We start from the raw sequence: 13071 nt of genomic DNA, 5'->3' as shown, positions 1-13071 counted from the left end.
CTCCCAATAAGCACAGCATGCAGTGTTCTTCGTTGTCTGCGCCGCTAAGGATTTGAAGATGGCGGATTGGTTTGCTATGCTTCAACTAGGATGTAGATATATTCAGATTTGCCCGTTGGAGATACATCCCTTCCTTGAGGAAAGTTTGCATCACATGGCAAACTTTTATCTAACAAGTATGTAGTATGTACAGTTAGCATTGGCTCTGGTACAGGAATGCTTCTATTTTGTACTGAAGGTCTTATTCGTTGAAAAAGGAAGATAAGAGACTGTCATGCTGATGTTCAAGATCATGATTATCGTTGGAAGCTTTCTGGTGAGAAGATTTGCCATCTCGATGCTGTATGAACAGCCACTTTATAGTCATTAGCAGCATCAGCGCCATTTCTTGGTTCTTTTCCAGTTGGATGCTTTTCCGTTTTCAGCCAAAAGTTCAGAGTGCTACTTACCAGCAGTATCAGGCTTTGGATCTTCCAGGTGCTCTCCAGCTGATCAGACAAAAGTGGTAGCTAGTAGTATTCAAGGAATTATAGGTTATACAGATCTTGTGTACTATACAAGTCAGCTGACTTCAAAACTGATATTTTCAGTTTTGGAATTCTTCTCTTGGAGTCTTTTTGACAAATAAGTCATTCATCTTCTGGTTTAACAGTGATATGACTCTGTCTTCCATATTTGGTCCCAGTTGTGATAGATGAAAGACTAAAAAAATCTGGATGAGGAAGACCAATACCAATGCGTACTAACTGAAGGACAAAAGCGAGCTACACTACAGCAACTCAGCAAGACAGATGAAGATAGCACTTGAAAGCTTCAAGAAGACCCATTCCGATATACATCACCAGGGAAGACCTATACCAACGGTGACTTTTTAGGATTGCTTATTCTTTTAATAATTTTCAGCATAATACTAGTTATGTTCAAGTGGATCTATAACAGCAAAATCACACAAGAATCAGCAAACATTCTGACAACTTAATAGAATTGGTAGCATAGACTGCACTAGCCCTTGATCCAAACGCATTATGGGTATGCTGACAGTAAATCAAGCATCAAGCTGATTAAATCACTTGTCATCATCTGTAATGTACGTTAAACATGGTCTTGCCTACTAACCTCCCGCCCACTTCTACCTGCCTGAGCAATACGGAATGAGTCTAGCTCATTTGGTAGAGTAGGTCATTGAGCCTGATGCCAACCCAGGTTTGGATCCAGTGCCCACTTCATTTATTAACAGTATGCCGGAAGCTCCACGCCCTCTTAAAAATGCTAGTCGCTGATCGATGGCACTGCACACTTGCCATTTCCAATAAACAAAACTACCTACTGCTCTTGCCATTTCAAAGTATACTTTGACCTCGTTTCTCTTATGAGTTATGATAATTGCCATGAAATCAAATTTTATAGGGATATGTAAAACAAATCTTTATAGATGCATTTTGTATATTAAATATGCGCATAATTTGATTCATTGATGGTTAAATTTATAAGTTTGACTTTTCCAACCGTTAATATGTCCTATGTTTTAAAATGTAGGGAGTATTAGACTACTATCTACACACACTCGTAACTGATTGTCACACTATCATTTTCACACTCCTCTTGGCATTGCACAGTTGCTTGCTTACCATTTCCAAACAGTTTCATACATGCATGCCATGCGTAGCCTTGTCATGCCGATGCTGCTGATACAGCTCGCCGCAGCTGCTGCCACGCCATTGGCGGCGAATATCACCCTGGATGGCTGCGAGAGAAAGTGCGGCGAAGTGGATGTTCCCTACCCGTTTGGCACCAGCTATGGCTGCCACCGGCGAGGCTTCAAGGTCATCTGCGACCGCGCGTACAGCCCTCCCAAGCTCTTCCTTGGGGGTGATGGCGCAGGCTTGGAGGTGCTGGGGATCTCTGTCCAGAACAGAACGGTGCGCGTCCGGGCCACGATCTGGTCCTTCGCTGCCGACAACACGAGCGACGTGGTGGTCAAGATCATCCCTGCAAACCTCGAGCCGTATGTGCTCTCCACTGATCGGAACAGCCTAGTCATCGTCGGCTGCGGATTCCGGGCCTCTGCTCGGACGACGGTGTCGTCGCTGCAACTGCAAGGGGACGCTGTGATTGCATCGTGCGCGCCATCCTGTACCGTCAACAATCAGCAGAAGCACCAGCAGCCCAACCTGTGTGAAGGCAATGGCTGCTGCGAGGCGGCCATACCAACAGGCCTATCGTCCTTGAGTATCCACTTCTCATGGCTGGACACGAACGCCGCCACAGTTCGGGCGCCATGGATGACACCCAATGTGAGCGTGCTCGCAGTGGAGCAGGAGTGGTGGCGCGAAACGCCAGACATCGCGTTCAAGATATGGCTTCTCTCCTCAGGGCACGTGACTGGGCTGGTGATCCCTGTCGTTCTGGACTGGACAGTAGGCCAGTCGTCATGCACGGCGGCAGAGACGCTCCCTGAGTTTGGCTGTGTCAGCAAAAACAGCGAGTGCCTCAACTCCACAAGCAGCGCCTATGGCTACGTCTGCCGGTGCAACGATGGCTACGACGGCAACCCGTATGTGCCGGATGGGTGCCAGGGCTCTCGTCGAAATCATCTTACAGCTGGTAAGTTGGATCATTGGATGCAATTACCTTGCCGGTCCATTACACAATTACAAATTCAAGATTTTGATTTGAGGACCATATGTTTCTGCAGGCGTACTTGTTTCAATTGGAATTGGCATTGGTTTGTTCTTCCTCCTTCTGGGTCTTGCTGCCACCTTTGGCACTAGAAGACTCAATATTCGTAAAGCAAAGAAAATGAGAGAGTATTTCTTTAAGCAAAACCACGGGTTGTTGCTGAGACAACTAGTAGATAAAGATATTGCCAAAAGGATGATTTTCAGTTTGGAAGAGCTCGAGGAGGCAACGAATAAATTTGATGAAGCTCGAGTTCTAGGTGATGGAGGGCATGGCACTGTCTACAAAGGCATATTGTCGAATCAGCGTGTTGTTGCCATTAAGAAGTCAAGAGCAGTAGTCCAAAAGGAGATTGATGAGTTCATAAATGAAGTCGCCATCCTGTCCCAAATCAACCACAGAAATATAGTGAGGTTGTTTGGATGTTGTCTCGAGACAGAAGTTCCATTGCTGGTCTATGAGTTCATTTCTAATGGAACACTTTATGCACACCTTCATGTTGATGACCCTAAAAAACCACTGGTATGGAAAAATCGATTGCGGATTGCCTTTGAAGTTGCTAGTTCTCTGGCCTATCTCCATTCAGCTGCTACCACTTCTGTGGTTCATAGGGACATCAAGACAACTAACATATTACTTGATGATCAACTGGTAGCAAATATTTCGGACTTTGGTGCCTCCAGAGGCATCTCTATCGACCAAGCAGTAGTGACAACTGGTATAAAAGGAACACATGGATATTTGGATCCTGAATATTTCTACACAGGACGTCTGACGGAGAAAAGTGATGTCTACAGCTACGGCGTCATCCTTGTGGAACTACTAACAAGAAAGAAGCCAAGTGTGTACATATCACCTGAAGGTCTCAGTCTAGTGGCACACTTCATCATGCTTTTAAATCAAGATAAGCTCAGTGAGATACTAGATGAGCAGGTCGCCGAAGAAGGAGAAGATGAGGCCAAACAAGTGGCCGCAATAGCAGCAAAGTGCTTAAGGTTGAAGGGACAGAACAGGCCGACAATGCGGAATGTGGAGATGAGACTTCAACGACTTCAAGGTTCAGATATTGATATTTCTGGGGTGGAAGAACACCTGGCTGAACTGGGCGGCCCAGCATACGTAGGAGGCAATGGTGAAGCCGGTTACAACTACAGCAGTAGGCAATACAGCATGGAGGAGGAGATCCTGCTGTCAGCGAGCCTAGAGCGATGATATTGGCAGCACATGCTGCTCCATTGTCAAATTTATCTCTTGTATTTTTGCTTTATACTCCTTCAGTTCTTTGCTTGTGCTGTACTACTCACTACCTCTACATGACCTATACATGCTTCAACTCGCCATCCTGAAAGGCAATTTTTGTCTCCAAACATTAATAAAACATGGTTTACTCTTTTTCCAATGGGGCACCCTTATGTCTGCTATCGGTCGTAGGACACTATGAAATCATGGTTTTATATGTATTACACACTAAAGTAGGAGCAGAAGACCATTATGCCTTTAGTTTGCAGCTCCTAATTTTTTTCCTCAATGAATATATTATCCGTCGTGAAATTTGCCCATCTGTGCTATTTCTTAGAAATATCCATGGGAATTTCACAGAATGAAGTTGACAGCATAGCAGTATTTTCCTTTCTTCCGGTATTCTGCAGTCAAAACAAGAATCTTTTTATTATTCCTAATACTGATTGATGCACAGACTACAGGAATAAATCTCGATACTGCAAAATTACAAAAATATATATCTGTGGTGTGGACATTTCAATGGAAAGAAATCAATTTTCTCTGTTGCATTACGAAATTTTAGTAAATTGAAAAAAACTCAATTTCTCCATTTCGAGGTGCAAAATTATATTCGCACAAAGAATTGATGAAAATACCAATATTCACCAAATGGTGGTGTAAAAATATCTACTCGCTCCGTTTCAAATTGTAGGTCGTTTTAGCATTTCTAAATTCATAGATTTTGTTATGCACCTAGATATACAATTATGTCTAGATACATAGTAAAAGTTATGAATCTAGAAATGGCAAAACGACCTACAATTTGGAACGGAGGGAGTAATTTTCATCCATTGAAGGGGCAAAATTTAACCCATCCATGGGTAATTTGAAAAAGTTTTGATCGCGGATGAAATTTATCTTTATATGAGCTAACGATCGTTGCAAACGTCTAATCTTAGGGGGGGAAAACCATCTGAATTCTGAAATAAGAGTTTCCAAACCATTTGTTGTGAGCGTCTGCACAGTAGGGGGCTAGCTTGGGATGTGTCTGCAGCTACAACCCTGCATCAGTAATAGTTGAGGGACATACTCATATTCAAACACCACCCAATGTCAGGGTTTGGAGCCAAATTCCAAAAATCTTACGTCACCGTATGCATACCTAGTCCGTTTGGTTATTTAAGTGGAAGTTGCTCGTACTAAAAGATTGTTCACGAGACAGCGAAATTAAGCATTTCTTGCTGACCTGCAACTCATCAGCACTGTAAGTCTGCAATTTATGTTTCTCATGGAGTTACGGTCTCAACTCCCAACTGCTAACCAGCAAACAGACTGCCAACTACTGGTGGACTTTGGATACGCCTCTTGAGCGAAGGTGGAGGAGGCGCCGTAGCTGCTGTTTCCTGATCGTCTTGCGAAGGTTCTGGAAGCGGAGTTGCTACTCGACTATCAGGCAAAGGCAGCGATTGGATGGAAGGTTTCAAAAAAAAAGAAAAACTTTACGTTGCGCACATAGTCTGTTTGTTATTTGAGTTGAAAGTTGCCCGTACGAAAAGATCGTACACCTCTACATATGCAGAGATGGTTAATCAACTTAATCAAGCATTTTCGATCTGACTTTTAGGCCATCAGCACTGTAAGTCTTTGTAATTAATCTTTCGCCCGGAGTTACGGTCTCACCTTGAATTGGCAAAAAGTTCTCCTGACGCGCCAGGAGCCCAGGAGGCTAGGACGGTTTGCCTACCGCGCGCTGCCGTCTAACCCTCCTCGTGTTGCAATTTCAGACGAACAGAGCAGTGTACTGCACGTGAACAGATGCCGATGCGTAGCCTCACCGTGACGCTGCTGCTGCTCGCGACGGCCGCCACCACGCCGTCGGCTGCGGCGACGGCGAGCATCGCCTTGCCGGGCTGCGAGAGCAAGTGCGGCGGCGTGGACGTGCCGTACCCGTTCGGCACCAGCTCCGGCTGCTACCGGGCGGGCTTCAAGGTCACCTGCGACCGCGCGCGCCAGCCGCCGAAGCTCTTCCTGGGTGCCGGCGGCGGTGGCGGGCCGGAGGTGCTGGAGGTGTCCCTCCGGAACAGCACGGTGCGCGTCCGCGGTGCGGTCTGGTCCTTCGCCGCCGGCACCACGGGAGCCGCTACGGTGGACGTGCTCCCCGCCGCAAGCGGCCTCCGCCGCCGGTACGTGCTCTCCGCCGCGCGGAACAGCCTCGTCCTCGTCGGCTGCGGCTTCCAGGCCGCCGCCGCGCCGCGAGGTGACGCCGCCGCGTTCGGCTCGTGCGCGCCGTCCTGCCCGGGCGCCAAGAAGCGGAAGCTCCGGCACGGGCCCTGCGACGGGGTCGGCTGCTGCGAGGCGCCCGTCCCGACGGGCCTCGCCGTCACGGCCTTCGACGTCCGGTTCTCCTGGCTGGAGCAGAACGCCACGGCGCGGCCTGCGTGGGTGGCGCCCGGCGCCAGCGTGCTCGTGGTGGAGCGGGAATGGTGGCGCGAGAGGGAGAACGTGGTTCCGGTCAAGCTGTCGCTTCTCAACTCCGGTAACGCCACCGACTTCGTGATCCCGGCCGTCCTGGACTGGACGCTGAACAACTCGTCATGCGCGGCGGCGGCGAAGGGCTCCGACTATGGCTGCGTCAGCAAACACAGCGAGTGCGTCAACTCCACGAGCAGCGCCTACGGCTACGTGTGCCGGTGCAACGACGGCTACAATGGCAACCCTTACGTGCCAGGTGGGTGCCAAGGCCCTCGAATGCGTATTGCAGCTGGTAAGTTTGATCCGATCACCTTCTCCAATCCTTTGTTTCACCATCACAATTTCAAGATTGAGATTTGAGTGTGAAATGTTTCCCCAGGAGTATTTCTTGCTATGGGGGTTGGCATTGGTATGTTCGTTTTGCTTCTGGTTCTTGCTGCCATCTTTGCAACAAAAAGACTCAAGATTCGTAAAGCCAGAAAAATGAGGGAGAAATTCTTCAAGCGAAACCGTGGGTTGCTGCTTCGACAACTAGTAGACAAGGACATTGCCGAAAGGATGATCTTCAGCTTGGAAGAGCTCAAGAAGGCAACAAATAAGTTTGATGAGGCTCGCATCCTGGGCGGTGGAGGGCACGGCACGGTGTACAAAGGCATACTGTCAAACCAGCGTGTTGTTGCCATTAAAGTGTCAAGGCTTGTAGTTCAAAGAGAGATCGATGAATTCATAAACGAAGTTGCCATCCTTTCCCAAATAAACCACAGAAATGTAGTGAAGCTTTTTGGGTGTTGCCTTGAGACAGAAGTTCCATTGTTGGTCTACGAGTTCGTTCCAAATGGGACACTTTACGCCCACCTTCATGTTGACAACCCTCAAAAACCACTAACATGGAAAGATCGGCTGCGTATCGCCTCTGAAGTTGCCAGTTCTCTGGCCTATCTTCATGCAGCTGCTTCGACATCAGTGGTGCACAGGGACATCAAGACATCCAACATACTACTTGATGATCGATTGACAGCCAAGGTTTCGGACTTCGGTGCCTCGAGAGGCATCGCAATCGATCAATCAGGAGTGACAACCGGCATACAAGGAACATTCGGCTATTTGGATCCCGAGTACTACTACACAAGGCGATTGACCGACAAAAGTGATGTCTACAGCTACGGCGTCATGCTTGTTGAACTTCTAACAAGAAAGAAAATTATGTACATTTCGCCTGAAGGTGTGGGCCTCGTGGCACACTTTGTCACGTCCCTGAATCAAGGTGAGCTCAATGAGATACTAGATGAGCAGGTCATCGAAGAAGGAGAAGAGGAGGGCAAACAAGTGGCGGAAATAGCAGCAATGTGCTTGAGGATGAAAGGAGAAGACAGGCCAACCATGCGGAACGTGGAGATGAGGCTTCAAGGTCTGCTGGGTTCAGAGATTAACATTTCAGAGGAGGACAAACAAGTGGCGGAAATAGCAACAATGTGCTTGAGGATGAAAGGAGAAGACAGGCCAACCATGCGGAACGTGGAGATGAGGCTTCAAGGTCTGCTGGGTTCAGAGATTAACATTTCAGTGATTGAAGAGGATCAGGTGAATAGACTGAACGGCCTAACATTTCAAGGAGGAAATGCCAATGCCGGCGACAACTACTACAGTAGACAGTACAACATCGAGGAAGAGATCATATTTTCTGCGAGCTTGGAGCGCTGATCCTCACGCCACGTCCCATCCAACAGCAAAGTTATCTACTCCTATATGATGCAGTAGTAGTACCAGTACTCACTCCTCAGCCAATTGACTTCTGGCTTTCATCCCACTTGTGCCATCCTAAAATTATGATGCACTCCTCAAATTAGCTTCATTTATTAGCATTAGGTTATTCTACCTCCCATGTTTTGAACCAAGGACCTGATTTTGGCCATTGCGACGAGGGAGGGAGGGAGCTTTCGTCATCTCTTAGTGAGAGTTGAGATGGAGATATTCTTGATGCGGGACTCTGGATGCGTTAGAGATGACCATGGTGTGGTTACGTTGGTTTTGGGATGGAGATCATACTAGTTTATCAGCTGCATGGTTAATCACCACCTTTCTCCATAGGTTTCTTTTAGCTCCTGCGACACTGTTTGTGAAGACTGAAGATGTGACTCGAGGCCCTTTAGAGCATAGATTCTCCACAGAACAAACTCTGAACAACGGTACTACTACTACTACTACACAGCATTCCCGAAGAAACACGCCGGAGGCGCTAGCACAAGGAACAACAACATCAGAAAGCAAATCCTTAATCTTGTCATCATTCATCACGACTACAGCAAGCATCTGGTCATTCATCCACCTGAATCCCAACAGTAACGCTGTGCTTCCTAAGACATTCTGAACGACGGACCAGATGTCGCTGTCAGTGCTACTGTATATCCGATAAATATTCAGACAGCCAACAAACCAAGACTGCGAATTGTGGCGCCCTCCCTGAACCACCGCTTCGCTTCCCATGGTGGTCCACCCATGCTAGTTTCCGGGCTGTGGGGCCGTCGAACCTAAACTCAACTGACAGCTGGGTCAGAAATCTTTGGAGGTGCCAGATAAGGGGAAGCATGATAGACTAGTTCTTCATGCACGATCTCAAAGTCAGAAATCTGACTGAAAATTGCAAGTTTTTCTCTGAATTGATGAATATCCTTGGAAAAGAATTATCTTCGATTGCGTTATCTCTGAATGTTCCACTACAAGTACAGTAGATGACTAGTCCACTTAAATTCTTTCCTGAATTTTCATTGTTCGGTTGCTTCGCTCTCATTGCCCGGCGGCCGCCATCTGTGCTAATTTTCAGGCTGTAGGGCCGTCGAACCTGAGTCTCCAACTGATAGATACGAAGGCGAAGGACATCTTTCAAAAAAAAAAAACAAGAAGGCGAAGGACATCTTTCAAAAAAAAAGAAGGCGAAGGACGATAGAATTCTTCAAGCACGATCCTGAGGTCAGAAATTTGACTGAATTTTTCTAAGTTTTCTGTCGAAGTACGTGTGGATACACGTAAAGATCTTTCATGTTTACACACGCATGTAGCCAGATATACTAGTTAATCATGCATTTTGAAGATGATCTTATCATTAGCTTCGTCATTTTGTTTGTCGCAGAGGCCGGCATGGTTGACTTTGGATTGGCCACCTGTCCTGCCCAGCTGCCGCGCGCGCGCCGCCATAGCCCATAAGATGGCACTGTACACACGCTTGCCATTTCAGAGGAACAGAGCCATCTGCTACGAGCGATGCGCAGCCCCGTCGTGCCGTTGCTGCTGGCGCAGCTCGCGACGGGGGCGGCGGCGGCGAACATCGCCTTGGCCGGCTGCGAGAGCAAGTGCGGCGACGTCGACGTGCCGTACCCGTTCGGCACCACGTACGGCTGCCACCGGACGGGCTTCAAGGTCACCTGCGACCGCTCGTACCAGCCGCCCAGGCTCTTCCTCCAGAGCGACGGCCCGGAGGTGCTCGCGATCTCCATCCGGAACAGCACGGTGCGCGTCCGCGCCACGGCTTGGTCCTTCGCCGCCGGCAACAACAGCGACGCGAGGGTCAGGGTCCTGCCCACCAACCTCCGGCCGTACGTGCTCTCCGCCGCGCGGAACAGCCTCGTCCTCGTCGGCTGCGGCTTCCAGGCCGCCGCGCGGACGGCGACGACGCCGTCGCGGCCAGGAGCCGCCGCCGCCACGTTCGGCTCGTGCGCGCCGTCCTGTTCCGCCGACGAGGAGCAGAAGCTCCGGCGTGGCGGGTGCCACGGCGTCGGCTGCTGCGAGTCGCCCATACCGACGGGCCTCACGTCCTTCCGCGTCCAGTTCTCATGGCAGGAGAAGAACGCCACGGCGCCACGGCCGGCGTGGGTGGCGCTGGGTGCCAGCGTGCTCACGGTGGAGCAGGAGTGGTGGCGCGACAGGGACAACGTGTTCGCCGTCAAGATGTCGCTTCTGTCCTCCGGGAACGCCGCCGGGCTGGTGATCCCGGCCGTCCTGGACTGGACGCTCAACAAGTCGTCGTGCGCGGCGGCGGCGAAGCGGTCGGACTACGGCTGTGTCAGCAGGAACAGCGAGTGCCTCAACTCCACGAGCAGCGCCTACGGCTATGTCTGCCGGTGCAACGACGGCTACGACGGCAACCCATACGTGTCAGATGGGTGCCAGGGGCCTCGAACACATGTTGGATCTGGTAAGTTCGATCGAACCACACCTTGTGAAGTCCACTGCAGGATGATGATTTCAAGATTGAGATTAGAGGATCATATGTTTGCACAGGAGTATATTTTGCGATGGGGTTTGGCATCGGTATGTCCCTTTTGCTTCTGGTTCTTGCATCCATTTTCGCAACCAAAAGGCTCAAGATTCGTAGAGCAAGGAAGAAGAGGGAGTATTTCTTCAAGCAAAACCATGGGTTGCTTCTTCGACAACTAGTAGATAAAGACATCGCGGAAAAGATGATCTTTAGCTTGGAAGAGCTTGAGAAAGCAACCAATATGTTTGATGATGCTCGCATCCTGGGCGGCGGAGGGCACGGCACAGTCTACAAAGGCATATTGTCAAATCAGCATGTTGTTGCGATTAAGAAGTCAATAGTTGTAATCCAAAAGGAGATTGATGAGTTCATAAACGAAGTTGCAATCCTTTCCCAAATCAACCACAGAAATGTGGTGAAGCTTTTCGGATGTTGCCTCGAGACAGAAGTGCCATTACTGGTCTACGAGTTCATTCCAAATGGAACTCTTTATGCCCATCTTCATGTTGAAGGCTCTCAAAAATCACTACCGTGGAAAGATCGGCTACGAATCGCCTTTGAAGTTGCTTGTTCTCTAGCCTACCTTCACTCAGCCGCTTCGACATCGGTGGTGCACAGGGACATCAAGACATCCAACATACTACTTGATGATCGATTGACAGCGAAGGTTTCGGACTTCGGTGCCTCGAGAGGCATCGCAATCGATCAATCTGGAGTGACAACTGGAGTACAAGGAACACACGGATACATGGATCCTGAGTATTACCACACACGACGATTGACTGACAAAAGTGATGTGTACAGCTACGGTGTTATGCTTGTTGAACTACTGACGAGAAAGAAGCCAAGTATGTACTTGTCGCCTGAAGGTGTCAGTTTAGTGGCGCACTTTGTCATGTTACTGAATCAAGATAAGCTTAGTGAGATACTAGATGAGCAGATCATGGAAGAAGGAGAAGAGAAGCCCAAACAAGTGGCCGCCATAGCAGCAATGTGCTTGAGGTTGAAGGGAGAAGACAGGCCGACGATGCGGTATGTGGAGATGAGGCTTCAAGGATTGCAGAGTTCAGACATTTACATTTCAGGGATGGAAGAGCAGATGGGTGATTTGAATGGCCAAACATATCAAGGAGGCGATGCCAGAGTTGGTGACAGCTATAGCAGTAGGCAGTACAGTATAGAGGCAGAGATCTTGTTATCAGCGAGCTTGCAACGGTGATCATGGCATCATGTTCACGTCCAGTGCCATACTATACTATTATTTTGCTTGGATAGTCAACAATCACACTGTCGAATTCAGTTCACTTAAGCCACTGTAGAAGAGTAGCAGTGGCATGCTGGAATATCGAGCATTAGCAATTTTCGTAATAAGCAAAAAAATGGCTGTTTCCAGAGGCACCCATTCATTTTTCAAGGAATTTTGATATTAGAACTCAGAAAGTTGCATTTGCAAACTACCAGAAAATGGTTGGAATTTTCAACCCAATCAGAAAAAAAAACCTTCAGAACTTCATGATTTCTAAGGCCTGCAATGTAAATTATGAAGAGAATATTGAGGATGTTGGGGCTTGGTTTCCAGCCATGGGATGCCACGGCACTGTAGCGTGGTCGGTGTGGCGTCCAGAATCGGCGCCACAACCCTGTGGCGTGGCTTCCTGTGGCTGGAAATAAGCACACCTGTTGTCTTGAGACAAAAGTGCTGTTACTGGTTTACGAATTCAATTCAAATGGCAGTCTTAGTCATCATGTTTATACTAAAGGCCCGTCCAATCTATCATGGGATGATCGATTAAGGATTGCACTTGAAGTTGCTAGAGCTCTAGCCTATCTACACTCTTCCGCATCAATTACCAATATTTCACAGAGATACCTGTCTTCGAATGACAGTTAAGTATCAGATTTTGGAGCCTCGAGATACATTTCACTTAACCGAACAGAAGTGACAGCTAGCATTCAAGGAACCAGGGCCATGTTTAGTTCACTCCAAAAGTCCAACTTTAGCACTATGCAAAAAGAAGATTTCCAATCACATCAAACTTACGGTACATGCATGGAGTACTGAATGTAGACGAAATAAAAAACTATTTGCACAGTTTTGTTGTACTTTGCGAGACGAATCTTTTGAGCCTAATTAGTCAATATTTGGACAATAATTCACAAATACAAACGAAACGCTACAGTGTTGCTACAGTAATTTTGACACCCAAAGTTGGACAACTAAACAAGGCCTGATGGGTTATGTAGACCCCACATATTATTATACCGGTAAACTGACAGACAAAAGCAACTTAGCTTTGGGGTTCTTCTTATAAAGTTGCTTACGAGGAAGAAACCATTTTGTCTTCACTTGTAACGATGGTAGCCTTGTTGCACAGTTCCACTCATTTCTAATGGAGGGAAGTCTGTACGGATAATTGATCCACAGGTCACAGAGGAGAAAGATGAAG

At 48.1% G+C, this 13071-nt stretch overlaps 3 protein-coding genes across 3 annotated transcripts; all 3 read left to right on the top strand.

Moving 5' to 3' along the window:
- Nucleotides 1-1436: 1436 nt before the first annotated feature.
- On the top strand, nt 1437-3891 carry LOC101770218 (wall-associated receptor kinase-like 2). Its single transcript, XM_022827786.1, has 3 exons — nt 1437-2604; nt 2678-3004; nt 3185-3891. Exons 1-3 carry the CDS (start codon nt 1650-1652, stop codon nt 3889-3891), a joined length of 1989 nt encoding a protein of 662 aa, XP_022683521.1. The 5' UTR covers nt 1437-1649.
- A 1824-nt stretch (nt 3892-5715) lies between these two features.
- On the top strand, nt 5716-8174 carry LOC101763839 (wall-associated receptor kinase 3). Its single transcript, XM_004973774.3, has 2 exons — nt 5716-6664; nt 6752-8174. The coding sequence occupies exons 1-2, from the start codon at nt 5716-5718 to the stop codon at nt 8071-8073; spliced, it is 2271 nt and encodes a 756-aa protein (XP_004973831.2). The 3' UTR covers nt 8074-8174.
- Nucleotides 8175-9598: 1424 nt separating this feature from the next.
- Nucleotides 9599-12290, top strand: LOC101763434 (wall-associated receptor kinase 3). The gene is made up of 2 exons (XM_004973773.3): nt 9599-10561; nt 10648-12290. The coding sequence occupies exons 1-2, from the start codon at nt 9631-9633 to the stop codon at nt 11841-11843; spliced, it is 2127 nt and encodes a 708-aa protein (XP_004973830.2). The 5' UTR covers nt 9599-9630; the 3' UTR covers nt 11844-12290.
- The last annotated feature ends 781 nt before the right edge of the window (nt 12291-13071 follow it).

Source organism: Setaria italica, chromosome VI (genome assembly GCF_000263155.2).
Source record: "Setaria italica strain Yugu1 chromosome VI, Setaria_italica_v2.0, whole genome shotgun sequence".
NCBI classification, from domain to species: domain Eukaryota; kingdom Viridiplantae; phylum Streptophyta; class Magnoliopsida; order Poales; family Poaceae; genus Setaria; species Setaria italica.
Note: the sequence above shows the minus strand (reverse complement) of the source record. Positions and strands in the feature narration are given on the sequence as shown.